Raw genomic sequence first — 15,391 nt, forward strand, 5'->3', positions numbered from 1 at the left:
TTCAGAAGTTTTCAAGATTATTATTTCAATGAGGCGTTCTTTTCAAGAGAAAAGTTAGTTTTATTTAGAGCAGTCAAGGATTAAAAAAAAAAAAACATTCTATAATAAAGCCCATTTCACTAAGATTTGATTCACTGAAGCGTTTCAAAATTGCCTTGTAGCAATCTGTGGTGAAATCACTGGTGTCTGTGAAATTAGAGCGGTGTAGATTTCAAGCAGCTTTAGTTATTAATATTATTTTCATTCTGGTTTTCTATGGTCTAAAATAAACAGTTTTTTTGGTGTGGAGAGTTTTGTGACTTGTGAAAGAGCTCAATTAGTTGGAGGTTAGAAAGGCTGCTCAGCAACTAAAAGATCTTTCATTGTAGCAGCACTTTGTAACCTTGACAGAAGTATTCAAACACAGCATTAGCATTAGGACCTTCTCTGCCCCTGTGCATAAAGCAGCACAAAATCACAAACAACTAAATAATTCCAACCCTCCTGATGCATTTCATCTATACTAAATTGCTTTCAAAAAGCTGGATGCTTTTAAGAGACCAGACTGGAACAATAAATTCAAATTATAAACTTGTCCTCTAATTTCTTTAGTATTTTTCTACTTTTGTAAGTAGGAGAACAAGCCTGCCTCTCAGCGCTAATTGTGCCAATAAATCACCTGAGCAGTTGAAACTACATGAACTTGCCAGTTATGAGTCAAAGCCTCATATGTACTTCAATGCACTTCAATGACATTGAATATGAGATAGAGTACTTGGCAAAACTTCACTTCTGCAGATTCTTTCATCATCCACAGATCCTTGAAAACATCTTGAGGCAAAATAGACTAAAACTATTGTTAACATATTAATAAATATTTCAGAATTCAGTCTTTACAACAAACTCATTAGCACTAAAAAACATATATTTTTGTAAACCTTTGAAGTGGAAAAAGGCTTTAAGAGTATTTTAATAATCACCTTGAAAACTCTCAGCATGAGTAACTCATAACCTGCTAGTAATTTATTAATAATTGGTTAATAATTGGTGAAATAAGTGAAATGTACAGTATTTTTATGCAGCTTTGACTGCAAGACAAGCCAGTTTGTACCATTTGAAATATAATGCAGCTCAAAAGTGTAAAGCAAGGACAAATCACTAAATATTTTAAGTGTGCTCTAGTCTCACCTCCTGGTTGGGGACGCTGAGGTAGCCGCGGTGGGGTTTGAAGGCTTTATGCGGTGGCCGTGAGAACATCCAGTTTCTACTGAAGCTTTGGCCGAAAACAGGCTGCAGCAGGAAGTAGGGTTTCTCTGAGTAATTAATCACCACCAAAAACAGAGACACCACCACAATCAGACTGGTCACTATCACCGACTTCTTCTGTGAGGAGGGAAAGAAGAACAGAAAACACGATCATTTAGCTTTTCTGATTCAAGGGCAAAATGAAGCAATGAAACATTCAGGCAAATTAGTCATAGTCACAGTCAGAAAGTCGTGTTTTTTCTTTTTGAAAAGAGGTGCTTGGCTTCTCAAGATTCTTGTTTAAGAATTCAATTAAATAGAATTCAAGAATTCAAATTAAATAGATTATTAGCTGTTTTCATTTCTACTCATTTCATTGAAGGTAATAAAGCACATTTTTTCAAAGTAATAAACATCAGAATTATTAAGTGGTATCGTGCCATTCTGCTACCTCTTCTAAAAAAAACCTAAAAAAGGTTGATTATCATCTTCTTTTTTTTACATTTATGGAAATGGGATTTTTGATAAACTGCAATCTGGGTTCAGAGCACATCACAGCACAGAGTCAGCCCCTCTTGAGGTGTGTCACAACCTGTTGCTGGTTGATGAATTAGGAAAGTGTGCAGTTCTACTTCTTTTTGATCTTACTGATGCATTTGACACCATAGCTCATGCAATTTTGCTGGTAAATTCATGGCAATGAGCAGGAATTTAATGAACTTCTTGATTGGTTTCCCTCCTATTTTAATGTAATAACTTTCTCTGTAGAATTGGGAAATGGTTTTCTATTCCCCTGAATCTATTCCTTGAGGTGTTCCACAAGGCTATATGTTGGGCCCAGTTTATTTTCTTTATATATGCTTCCATTGGCTCCCGTTTGTCTAAAACACAATAAATCCTATCATCTTTAGGCTGATGATATTCATCTTTATCTCCCTCTAAATATATGATATAAATATGTTATGGCAACAAAGCTTTTGAGATGAAATGTTGGTTGGTATATGATGGGATATATTTTCCTCAAATTAAAGACAAATAATGATAGGGTTAAAAGGTGCAATGTATAGTCAATGTTTAACTTTTTAGTTAGGGAGGAAGCCATGAAGTAAAAGGGTTGCATGCAAAATGTAGGATACATCTAAATATTATGTTGTTGGTCATACAAATTAAATACTGTATCAATTCATATCAGATTATTCTAATAAAAATATAAAGTTGTATTATATTAACTGTTGAATATATCATCGAAAAGTTCTATACCCTAGAGGTGAGAAAGAATGTATTTAAAACAACCTATTTATTATGCACATTTATTTATATGTTAGATAATACTTTATACAACCATACAACAAAACAAGTGAAATGATAATAAGCCAAATCAATAATATCTTAATAGAACACAGCTCTTATTTCTCAGTGCATGTCCTAATGGTCTAAGCAGTGCAAAAATTCAACCCTTGCAAACAGAGGTCAGAAGTACTGCAGAAATCTGTCTGTCTTCCTTAAAGAGGATTAAACTTGACAGAAACTAAAGCTCTTTTCTCTGTTTTGCACTCGACTGATCACGGAAGACAATTCAAGCCAATGAATTGTTCAGTTTTTGCCCATTAAAACGGAATATTCTCCTCCTTTGCATTTATCTGATATGACACATTCTCCACAGAGTATTCAAAAGTCAGAAAGGCTTTTTACAATCTCTGTTCTCTTTTCACAGTGAAAGATGGAGAACTTTCAAAGCTGTTTCTGCGTAACGATGTGCCCGCGGACATAATGCGTATGGGAAATGTTTAAAACTCTGAGAAAAATTACTCAAAACATGCCTATCTCGATTAGACTGAATGCATACAGTTTCTTGACAAGTACTTGGAATATTATGGACATTCCTATGCTAGACATGACATATTATGTAATATGAACAGGGTTGAATCATTTCTCTTTGAAATAACACTGTCTAAACATCTTATACAATAAAAGTTTAGCAATTAAACTTGTAAGAACCCTATGAAGTAAAAGCGAAATGACATTTGAACGTTTAATTAGCAATATTTTGAGGGCAAAAAAGGTCCATTGTCTATTGTCAATAGTGTAGCGATGTATGAAGCACAGCTCACAAGTCCATTTCAAACCAAAGTAGCCTGTCAATGTTGCAAATTTTCATGACCAACTGAACCCGATCACCAAGCAAAATCTGCATGGTGAAATCTGTCATGGACAATTCCAGATACAGTGGATTCCTACTGAAATGAGTTGGTTTTCCGAGAGAAAATTCACCGAACAACACTAGATACGACAGGATTAAAATGACTGAATTATTGGTTTAAGTACTTATCTTTGCATCATGCCTCAAGCAAACAAGTGTGTAAAGCAATGAAACTGAATAATTATCCATGCAATAGGGACATATAAAAGCAAAAACCCCTTCTTTCACTGCTAAGGTGTTGATGTCTATGTTCTTTGATGTAGTTTGATGGCCCCGAAATTTGCCATCTAGAATAGAATCGTGTCTGGAATAATAAGGTGGCTGTCAGCAAATCTTTCTGAGCCAGTGGGTCTCAAATCTGACACATCAAACATCTCAGAGAGGGTGTTTGGGTTTGCACTTCACAGGAAGACATTAAACATGAAGAGTTGATTTCTAAAAATGTCCATTTAAAGCTCAGACTAAAAAAATGGCATTGCCATAGATTGCTTGAATGTTACATCATTATCAATGGTCTCACATTCACGTTGTGTCATTGAGATGAACAGTAAAGATTCAAAGGAAAGGATGCACCTTGGATAGAATCTAAATATTTGTGTATATTTATTTCTCACTAGAACACCATTTTAAAACACTTTCCAATATCCCTGTTTAATGCACCTTGCATAGAACTAGATTTTTGCATTTATATATATTTGATTTGATTTGGTTTCCAAGCATCCAAGTCAAAACCGATGTACCCCCTAAAGCACTTCAATACTCAACCAACAGAGAGAGAAAGGAAATGAAAAAAAAAAAATTTGCTTGACCACTCATCTCATCTGTTCTCATGGCAAGGGGGAATAAAAGGAAAACATCCCTCCACCTTGATTTGAATCTGTGGCCACAAATCTTGGCAAAGTGATGTGTCAGATTTGGGAAAAGAATCATGGTTAGAAGGGAATAAGTCGAAGAACTTCCATCAGCAACAGCATATGACTAATCTCATTGTTGTACTATCCATCAGGATAATCATTGCACAGGCCTTGTGTTCTGCACAATCTCACCCATTTCGGTGGAGAGGAATTATTCAAAAGCAAGAACAAACAGAAAGAGATGAGAGAGAGACAGAGAGATGAGAGAGAGAGGAGGGATAACAGCGCCATCATAGGACTATTATGATACTCAAAATAAAAGGGATCAATATGATCAAATTATGGACAACTGAGAGATCATTAATAGAAAAAATGCTACCATTAGAGAGCTATTACAGACATTAGTTATAAAAGAGGAGAAGAATTTCTGTATTATAATTTTTTAAGGCCAGACAAGTAGTTTATTGAGGGTTGATTTGTAAAGAAGGACTACACGCCTGCGCACATATATATTCAAACGTGCATACCTTTGGACTGAACACGTGATGCGCATGTGCGCGACGTTTGGCTTCCGCGGGTTTGCGTTTTTGAGGTTTGCGCAGAGATAACTGATAATCGTTAGCACCTTGGAACCTATTTCCGGGAGTGCGTTCTCGAGACACCAGGCACTGTTTTGTGCGGATGGGCACCAGGGCGCGTTAAGGGTTTTCCTGTTAGAACGGTGTTGTGTTAGCGGCCCCTAAGTTAATAACTAATGATCTTCGCAACGGAAGTGAATCAATCAAAACTAACTTTAGCTGGACAGTAACTTTATCCTAGAGCTGCTGTAAAGCCTAAACAATCTGTTGCGGTAATTTATTATCACTGTAAAGCTGCTTTGAAACAATCCATATTGTTAAAAGCGCTATAAATGAAGGTGACTTGACTTGAAGTGGTAAACTAGATGGTCATGGTTTCTGAAGAAAATGTGAGTGGTGACAATGTAAAAATGTGATTGAGAGGCTATGTGGTGGCCAGGGTATTGTGGGCGGCTGCTCCTGCTTTATTAAGTGGTTGCTAAGGTGTTTAGAGTTTTTTTTTTTTTTTTTTTGGGGTAGCTATGGCATTGTGGGTTTATACTAGGGCATTCATATATGGTTACAAATTGCTTGCAATGTGGTTACAAGGTTATTCTGAGTGACTGCTGTGGTGTTTTGAGTGTTTTATCACATTGCTATATGACAGCTAAAGTGTTGTGGGTGATTAGTGAATAACTATGCAGTTGCTAAGGTGTTCTGAGTGGTTGCTATGCTGTTATTAAGGTGTTGTGGGTGGTTGCTATGGTGTTGCTATGCAGTTGTTAAGGGGTTCTGGGTGATTTCTAGGACATTAGTTCTTAAGGTGTTATATGCACATTGCAATGTGGTTGTTGGTTGTACTGGGCTGTTGTTGTTTTGTGTAGTTTCTTAGACATTGCTTGTGGTTGTTAGGATATTATGAGTGGTTGCTATGGCATTGCTATGCAGTTGTTAAGGGGTTCTGGGTGTTTTTTTAGGAAATTGGTATGCAGGTCTTACGGTGTTCTATGCACATTGCAGTGTGGTTGTTAGGTGTACTGGACTGTTGTTGTTTTGCATAATTCCTTAGCACATTGCTAAGAAACTATGCAAACATTTCTGGGTAGTTTATAGGGCTTTACTATACAGTTATTAAGGCACTTTGAGAGGTTGCTATGGGTTTGTTGCTTTTTTTGTAGTTGTTAAGGTTATGTAGTTGCATAACATTCTATGCAGTTCTATTGCTATGTGGTTGCAAGATGGCCAGTGACCTTTTTATTTTGACAGTGTATGATTTATATTAATTACAGAATAGAACATCAGTATGAACTTTTAACATTCAATTTAAAACAATGTAATTGCACAAACTTTGTAGGCTACAATTTGTTTATTGTGAAATAGCTCAAACATATGTTTTTTCTGTCTTCTGTTAATCATTGTTCTGGGAAACGCAGCCCTGTTTGAATGCATTGTCGGCAGTGTGTGAACACTCTCTGTGATTGATTGGTTCTGACTTGCAGCATTTGCGTGTGTTCAGTTCAGATGAGCAGGGAAGTGGTTCTACAACACAATTATTCACTAACTTAGGTTATTCATCCAATTCAATGCATATTGTACGCATTCAATTTCTTGTCAAATAAACAAAATCACTGGTAAAAAAACAAACAAAAAAAACATTTGAGTCTCAATACTTTCGATAGGCTACTCGACGTCAGTATCAATATATCGATACTTTGTTTCGATACGCCCATCCCTATAAGGCATTGCTAGGTGTTTGCTAGGGTGCTCTGGACGGTCTCTAAGTGGTTGGTTGCTTAAGTCCAAAAAGCACATACCCCATCCCCATTCACTCTTATTAATAACCAAATTATTCAAATGAATGATTCAATGACTCACTCATAAATACTTCACTTGTTTCATTACTGGATAAATCAGCATTTTTAAACAAATCTCTTGAATGAATGATTCAATGACAAATGTATTCTTTTAACAGCCACTTGTCGCCACCTAATTGTGTAACAATGTAGTCAATACCATTGTTATTTGAAGCTCCACGATAAAAGGTGATTTGCTCCATCTCGATCATTTCCGTAGATATCCGAACTATAAACTTTTATCCCAATACTTCTGTGATAATATGAATTTTTGTAACACTGAAATAACTTAACTGTGCGGTTGAAAAGACTGTTTGTGAAGTGGTTTCAAACATGACAACTGCTTTCTCTGGATCAGCAGCAGCGCCAACTCAGATTTGGATGTTCCGGTGTGATTTTGTCAAAGGTTTAATAGACACAGGCGAATCGTTGTCATTTAGGAATGAGATCAAGTGGGTGTTTGAATCGAGACCGCCATCTTTTAACGATTAATCGTGCAGCTTTAGTGTGAATGTGTAAATTTACATGAAATGTTGACCTAGAAGTATAAATACACCCTGAAAGAAATAATTCCTTATTTCTAGGGATATCCAATCACCCAAGTATGAAGAGACACCATAAAATTCAAGGTTCCTCTACAGGGCTGGACTCTCGGTTGGATATATTCCGTTTCTTTTTATGAAGTGTCTTTACGACTGGTTCTGACAGGGAGTTTTACAGTGCTGGAGATTGCAGCTGACACTGTGGCTAACAAAGCTTTCTCTGTGGAACATCTCTCTGCTGAGGGCTATTTCTAGAGCCACGACCAGACTCATTTCACCTAGTATTGATCTTCGTTCACAGACCGAGCACTAGGCGGCACAGCAATCCCATACACTGACTAGATTCATCCTGTCAGCCTAGTAAGTATGTGTGAGAAGGAGAGTGAGTGAGAGAGAGAGAGAGAGAGAGAGAAATTGGATTCCTCCCAGATATACGGTGGGAAATTAAACACATCTGGAGGAGCAAAAACATGGACGGCATGCTGAGGTGCATGCTAATAATGCATGAGAGGAATTCTGACGGGTGCATTTATATTTCTTTTATCGTGTGTTTGAGAAATAGTGAAATATTTACGTACGACAAGTCCAAATCTTTCTAATCAAGCCGCTATAATGAGAATGAAAGGTGAACTTCAAACACAATTGTTAGAGATGTACTGCTACAAGCACATAACTGATCAAATTAAAAGCACTGCCTCTAAAGCAGTGGTTTATTCATAATTAATTAGGTATATGTATTACTTTGTTTAGGTTCTACACTTTTACAGCTTTGCTCTGCTCATAATTAATAAAAAGTCTAAGCCTGTTGGATGCTTTTTGTATTTTTTATATTATTGTCATTTGCCATATTTATTCACTACTTTTCTTTTAATGTATTCATGGAATACATCTGACTAACAGTTGATTTTAAATTAAATTAGCTGCTCGAGTAGGTCCATGGTGTTACATTAGATATCTAGACAAAGAAAGAGCACAAGCTTTACACAGAATCTATTTCCAGAGCTCTTCACAGGCATAGCAAGAAATGCGATAGCAAGCATGGAAATTACATTTTCAATGCAAAGATGTTTACCCGGCAGACTGTTTCCACACCCATGGCAGAGTGAGCCATTGAAGTCCAATTTCAATTAATAATAGATTCTCGAAATATTTAGTGAGTGTTTTTGAACTATCCTCTCCTCCAGTCCCCAGCTAGTTCTCAAGAATCATTACTAGCCCTCAGAGGAAATGAGACGGCACAACTCGCAAACAAAAACTCGTCTTCTTATGAAGTGGATTTAATCACGTGATTGCATTACAGAGATTGATCGAATACACACTCTCATTTCATTACAAACCCATTAGATTTACTTTCTTCTGGACCACAAAATGAGATGTTAGGGAGGATGTTCACCCTGCTTTTTTATGCAATGAAAGTGAATATTAAGACTTTGAATACAGCGCACTAGAACAACTAAAGTAGATCTTTAGCCCCACCATTACTAATAGGCATCTATAGCCTGTTTAGCCTATATGTTGGACAACAATAGATGTCAGAAATAGTATTTACATTGCCGATATTTGCAATGGAAAATCGTCATAGTTTAGCCCACATAGATTGCTGTTGTGTTAACTGTGTGAAGAGATTTGAAAAAGTGACCCAAGTATTGAGAAATCTGCCCTGAAATACAGTTCTAAAGCTGCGTACAGTGCAGTAAATGCCCGAGTGCTGTACTGACAGTGATCAGCAGAGGGAACCCTGCTCTGCCTGTATGTCATGCTTTGCTAACCAGAGAACACAAGCAGTGTTCAGTTTTTATTCCATCTGAGACAAAAGAGGAGAATATCTATGCCTACTTTTGCAATTTAAGTTAAGTTTGTCATTTTTAGTAAAAGAGTCGTGTGGAGCTGGATAAAGTAGAAAGCTGAAAATTATTGCAAGATTGTGTTAAAGGACCTCACCTCAACTTAGGCGTTTACTTTCACAGAGCACACAATTAAAAACTTAACCGTACAAAAACTAAACTTTTCACATTACAAATAATTGCAAAGAAACAGCAACATATTGAATCAAACATGAAATGTTTAAAGTAGAAAGAATGAAATAGTTTTTTCTTGTAAAACATACTTAACGTGTAGCATGTTTGTTTGTCTGTCTTCCTTGTCATCTGACACAGTTTCTAGTTTGTTCCTTTGATTGTTGTTTTCATTAGTCATTCAGTTCACTTGGTGTTAATTAATCATCTCATTAGTTCCCTTTGTTTGGTCAATGCACTAATACCCTGAGTTCTCCCTTATTCTCTGTCCGTCCTCGCTTCCACTTGAGTTTAGTTGTTTTCTCATTGTTCTCCGAGTAAAAGCCTTGCGATTCCTTATTGCAACTAACACGAGACAGAAAGACGGATCAAACTGTAAAATGGACTTAATAGACAGGAGAAGAATTTCCTCGAGACTCACACCCATGCGTTTCTCGATCGGCCAACCAACCCTGACCAATTGCTGAGTGTCTTCTACCATTCAAGCCTCAACCAGCCCCTCTCCAGCACCGCCAGAGACCAGCCATCCACCACTAGCGAGTGAAACTATAGATGTTGCATGAGCCCATCGCAGACCAGGGAGACCGGCCTGCCATGATTGAGGATCCGAGACCACGGAGAGGACGGGTGGAGACATTGCCCAGGAGCCTGAGCCCCTCGAAGTGTTTGACCAGGTGCGCAAGCCGGCAACACCGTGGATCATTGAGGGAGTATTAGTGGAGTTTGAAGGGATGGAAGGAAGCCCCGCCCAATACCCCGCCACGGTGGACGTGATGGATAAGACATTTGGAAGCTATTTAAAGGATTTTATGGACTAGTTTGAGGAGGTAATCCCCGTGAATCCCTTATTTTCTATGGTCCTGCCTAGTCATAATTTTCCTGATTCTCCAGCATTTCCAGTGTTTCCTGATGCCCCAGAATGCCCGCCCAGCCTCCCTCTCCTGCCTCCTCTAACTGCCATTCCTGTCTCCGCTGTTTCCCTCTACCCCCTCTGCATCTCCTAAACCATCTTGTGCGGATCTGCCGCAGTACTCCAGGTTACCAGCTACGCCTAGCCCAGAGGATCCCCTGGCTCTACCTCCAGCCTCTGAACCCATCGCTCCACCTCGGCCTGTCGACACATCGGCTCCACTTTGGCTCCTCCCTCACTCGGCTTCACCGGAAACCATCACCCTTACAGCTCCACAGGGCTTACTTGTCCCTCCGGCTCCACCTTGGTCAGGCGTCGTCCTGCCTGCGCCTTCGGCTCCGCCTGGCTCTGCCTTCCCCCCGGCTTCGCCATCGTCCTCTGTCCTACTGGCTCCACCTCAGTCCTCTGGCTCCCTGGTTACTCCTCGGACGCTCATCTCCACCTCGGTCTCCAGTACCATTGGTGTTGTGTGAGCTCTGCGGCTCATCAGCTCCGCCTGGGTCTCCATCAACAGTAGCTATATCTCTGATGGTCGTCCCAAGGATTTCATCCATCAAGTCTCCACCATGGCTCCTCCCTCCCTGGATCACGACCTGGCTTCTCCTGCTCCTGGCTCCTCCCACCCTCCACTCCCCACATGGGCTGAGTCCCAATTCGCCTACTTATACTACGACCTAAAAGTATGTACTTTTTTTGTGAGGAAAAAGTACATACTTTTGAGTGTGTAGCAAAAGAGTATGCACGTTCTGGGACATACTTCGATGACGTCATGCAACGTGAACGAGAACGTGGTTGCCTAGTTACGCACACCATGACTGATAACAAAACATTTTACATTTCATTCATTCTTATATGTCCAATATAACTGTATTTACTATTCCCATTTTTTTTTCCTCATAGTTTTTTCCAAAATACATTTACAATGTGTCCTACCAAATTGAGGAGTGAAGCAGGCTGTCGTCGTAGATCAACCAAACGCAGGTCGTTTGTGAGGCGGCTGGTTCTGACGTTCATGTGCAATGTGTGTAACGAAAGCTAAAATATTTAAAGTTTATAGTATAACTATTGTTTAACGTATTTTATACTTATGTATAATACTCAAAAATACCCCAATGAAAATGAACCATGCTTTTACTATAGTAAAAGTGTAGTAACCATGTTTCTTTGGTTGGATTGATAAAGTTAACATTTGTACAGCCACAGTATTACTACAAATAAGTCAGTGTGGTTAAACTATGGTTAGTGTAGTAAAAGGTGTTTATTTTCATAAGGGTTTATAGTAAGGTAACTTATAAATCTAAGACAGAAACATCAGAAGAAATACATTTAAAAAAGACACTTGCATGACACTGTACTTTTTATTTCATCGGACCCTACAAGATAAACACGGTACTTTTTGGCACAACATAACCCCATTAATATTACGAGACAATAAAATATAACTTTAATAAGGGTTAAACATTTGAATTCTTACACTTAAAAACTGAGGGCGAATCTCCGCGGCTGCATCCGGCTGCCATGTTTACATCACCATAGATACCACCATCACCACAAAGTTCCTCCCTCCCGCACGCAATGGGTTGTGGGCAATATTAGCCGTTAGAGTGTGCATGGATCTGCACTTCGAATTCTAACCGGAAATAGTAGACCATCCGGGTATCTTTGGAATACTCATTTCAACATACTACGATTTGGGACGTACTAATTCTAGTTTCGCATACTATTTAGGACGGATAGTATGCGAATTGGGACTCAGCATAGGACTGAGTGGTTTGCCCTGGACTCTTTTTGTTTCTCTCCAGTTCCTCCCCCTCCTCAAGAGCCCCCGCCCTCCCAGCTCTGTTGGACTATTTACTGCGCAAGGATGCGCCTTTTCTGGACTGTAACGTTTGGACAGATGTTTACTTTATCTGTGTTCCTTGTCATGTGACCCAGTTTCTAGTTTGTTCCTTTGACTGTTGTATTCAGTAGTCATTCAGTTAATCTGGTGGTAATTAATTATCTCATTAGTTCCCTTTGTTCTCCCTAAGTCTTTGTCCGTCTTCGTTTCCACTTGAGTTTAGTTGTTTTCTCATTGTTCTCCGAGTAAATCTCATTAAAGCCTTTTCCAGTTTATTCTCATTCCTCGTGTGATTCCTTCTTGCCAACACACGTGACAATACTCAAATTATCTTTGTTTTACTAAGAACTTCAAAAAGCTCTGCTATACCCTGCACTGAAAAAAAACTTGAAACAATTTTCACTAGCAAATTTAACTATTAATTACACAGAAAGAGCAAGTAACATATTGAAATGTTTAAATTTTGAAGCATAAAGATTCAAATAGTATTTTCTTGTAAAACTTACTCCAATAATAGTCTTATTTACAACTTCAAACCTTTTTTTATGCAATATCACAATATATATATATATATTTTTTTTTTTACTTTGTGCTTTAGTTAATTGTGTCTCCAGTGTCAGTAGCTGGGTCTACATGCACTTATTTTTATGCAAATTTTGGGATGATGCATAAAAATTCTGGTTTGAAAGACCATGATGTGTATTCCAAGTTGTGCTTGCTTGAAGTGGATGCATTTTTTATTCGATAAGGAGATGTGCATAAACTTGAGATGTGCAAAATTACTCTGAATCCCTATGTGCATCAAAAAATTGTGATGAAAAATGTTCAATTTCCAATGATGACCAATCTCATTGCATAGCATATCAAATATTGCTCTGGTCCATCAGATATGCCAGAGCCAATATATAGTCTTAAATTAGTTAAATAAAGTCTTAAATGAACGTAAAGAGTTGTGAGAGAATGAGGCGCTTGTGAGATCGGCGTCAGCGGCTGGTTTTAAAGTGACAGCAGCCAATAATGCTGTCCGTCAGTAAAGTTAATCAAAGAACAAAGGGAACAGTGCAAATGACTCACTGCTCTTGACTAAAGAACTTTTGCAGCTTTAATAAGGATAAGTCTATATTTAATCTATAATTTATGCCGTGCAGACTGTTTGATAACTTATTCAATTTCTTTATATTGTTATGTATATGTTATACAGGTAGAAGGGCACAGGCATGACACTTAGTATGGGTTTATGTGAGGATTGTTTGAAGCTCACTTAAATGTAAAGCTGTAATGTTGAATGGCTAATTAATGTTTAAAATTGGGGTAAAAAAAAATCATTTTTATCCAGACATCAATAGCTGTATAGCATCAGTGATACTGAGCTTCATTCATAAAAAGATGCCATTACACAAGTATTTAAAATATACTGTCTTTATGTTGTCTCTACATTAATTTGGAGATTAACTGTGAAATTATTACACTATAAAATATATAAACTAAATATAAACCTATAAAAATGTAAGTGTTTTTAATTGCGATTAATCACAGAATTCTTTATTCGTTATTTTTTTAATCGATTGACAGCACTAATATGTATATATAATATATATATAAAGATTTGTCATAATTACAGCAGAAACACCGGGAATATCTTCCAACCTTCGAGTCCTGGCCGTTTTTCTTTGCAAAACCGCTCAACTGCTTAGTCAGGTTGCATGAAGATCCAAATTTGTCCAAATTGTATTTGTCTGTAGTTTAAAACTCTCGCAGAATTCCACAAGCATCCTCGCAGTGTGATGTTTTCACTACATTGCTTCACGGTTGGGATGGGGTGTTTGTTGTGATGAGCTGTGTTTGGCTTCTACCAAACTCGTTATTTAGTCTGATTATGGTCAGCACATTATGGTCTCATCAGACCATGAACCCTTCTCCTACATGCATTCTAGCAAATTAGATGTCATACAGATCCTCTCCTATGATCCTCACCCGGGCAACAATTGTCTTCAGAGATGTCACTGGTGTATTGGTGGCTCCCTCAGTAGTATCTTTATCACACGGTCACTCAGTTTTTGAGGACGGTGTGTGTTCTAGATATACAGCTGTGTCATACTTTTTCCGTTTGTTAATTATTTGTTTCAGATCACTTTATAAAGAAAACAAAACCAAATGAAGTCCACTGTGATCCAGTGCTTCAAACAACAAAAGATGAAAATGAATACATGAATACTTTTATTTATAACCACTTTGCCTTCAGTGACTGCATCAAAGAGAGTGTCTTGGACCACTAAACCCCTTTTAAAACCCCAGGAGGCCAAACTATAAAAGAAAAGACAGTCTATATTAAAAGTTTAGAAATTTTATTTTATTTTACACTGTATTGTGTGTTTAATGGTAACATTACATTTGCAATACTGTTAACAGTGATGTTACCTTTAAATAATATAAATTCAATAAACTATACCAATGTAAGCCTTGTAAAAAGTGACAAACCCCTACATACTGAAGCATGTTTCTTCCTTTATTCAATTTTTCATATCACATTCTTTCATAGACTGAATGCTCACTATGACACCCTGTTTAGCATTTAAAGGGCTTTCATAAACGAGGTCACTGAAGATGTAATCCTGGTGACATGACACATCACTATGGAGCTCTGAGCCAGTCTGTCACAAATTCTCCACCAATCAGCCGATTTAAAACTTCATTAGGGGGAAGTGAAATTGAGAAAGACTAGAGTATGTGGCTTTACGCTTTCAAAATAGCAAACACTGTAAACTATAGCTCATTGGTTACCGTTTCATACTCATGGATCATCACAGTATTTGACGTCAAAGCATAATCCCTATAATAGAGATGCCTAAAAATAAACTTATTCAAAATTCCGATTATAGTGTGGACTTGTTAGGTTACAATAATGTGTGATGGCTGTTCCTGGTAAGACAGTATTCCCAGTCAAAAACCTTGAGATGCTCTTTCAAAAGTTTAGTTGTCCTTTAGTATATCCATTTTGTATGTCTTCCATGCACACTCTAAATGTTGTGTTGTGAATGTGAATGTTGTGTATGAGGTTGTTTATTATGCATTATAACGCATTATGAATACCCTTTTGATGCATCATAAATGCAGGTTTCATCTGGTGTTATAATCCATTGTACTCTTAAAAGTTATAACCACAAATAGGTGGTAAGTATTATAATGTATTGTAACTGTTGTTATGATTATTTATCAGATAAGACAACTTATTATAAGGTGTTTTTAAGGAATTATGCATGTATTATAACGTACAATTACAAAATACAAGCATCATAGAAAGTGGTACCTACTGGACTAAGTACTTACTACAGGGTTAGGGTTAGGAATAGGGTTTGGTTTAGGGTTAGTTGCGTGTAATTATGCACAATTCATAGT

The 15,391-nt window shown here is 37.6% G+C and overlaps 1 protein-coding gene across 2 annotated transcripts in view; it reads right to left on the reverse strand.

Moving 5' to 3' along the window:
* Window positions 1–15,391, reverse strand: part of st6galnac3 (ST6 (alpha-N-acetyl-neuraminyl-2,3-beta-galactosyl-1,3)-N-acetylgalactosaminide alpha-2,6-sialyltransferase 3) — a 109,579-nt gene that overhangs the window by 74,009 nt on the left and 20,179 nt on the right. For both annotated transcript variants that reach the window (XM_084410245.1, XM_084410244.1), the window contains exon 2: window positions 1,168–1,362. In XM_084410245.1, coding sequence (XP_084266371.1) covers window positions 1,168–1,362 — 195 coding nt within the window. The remainder of the gene's footprint in view (window positions 1–1,167; window positions 1,363–15,391) is intronic.

This window comes from Rutilus rutilus (assembly GCF_951802725.1).
Source record: "Rutilus rutilus genome assembly, chromosome: 6".
NCBI lineage: Eukaryota > Metazoa > Chordata > Actinopteri > Cypriniformes > Leuciscidae > Rutilus > Rutilus rutilus.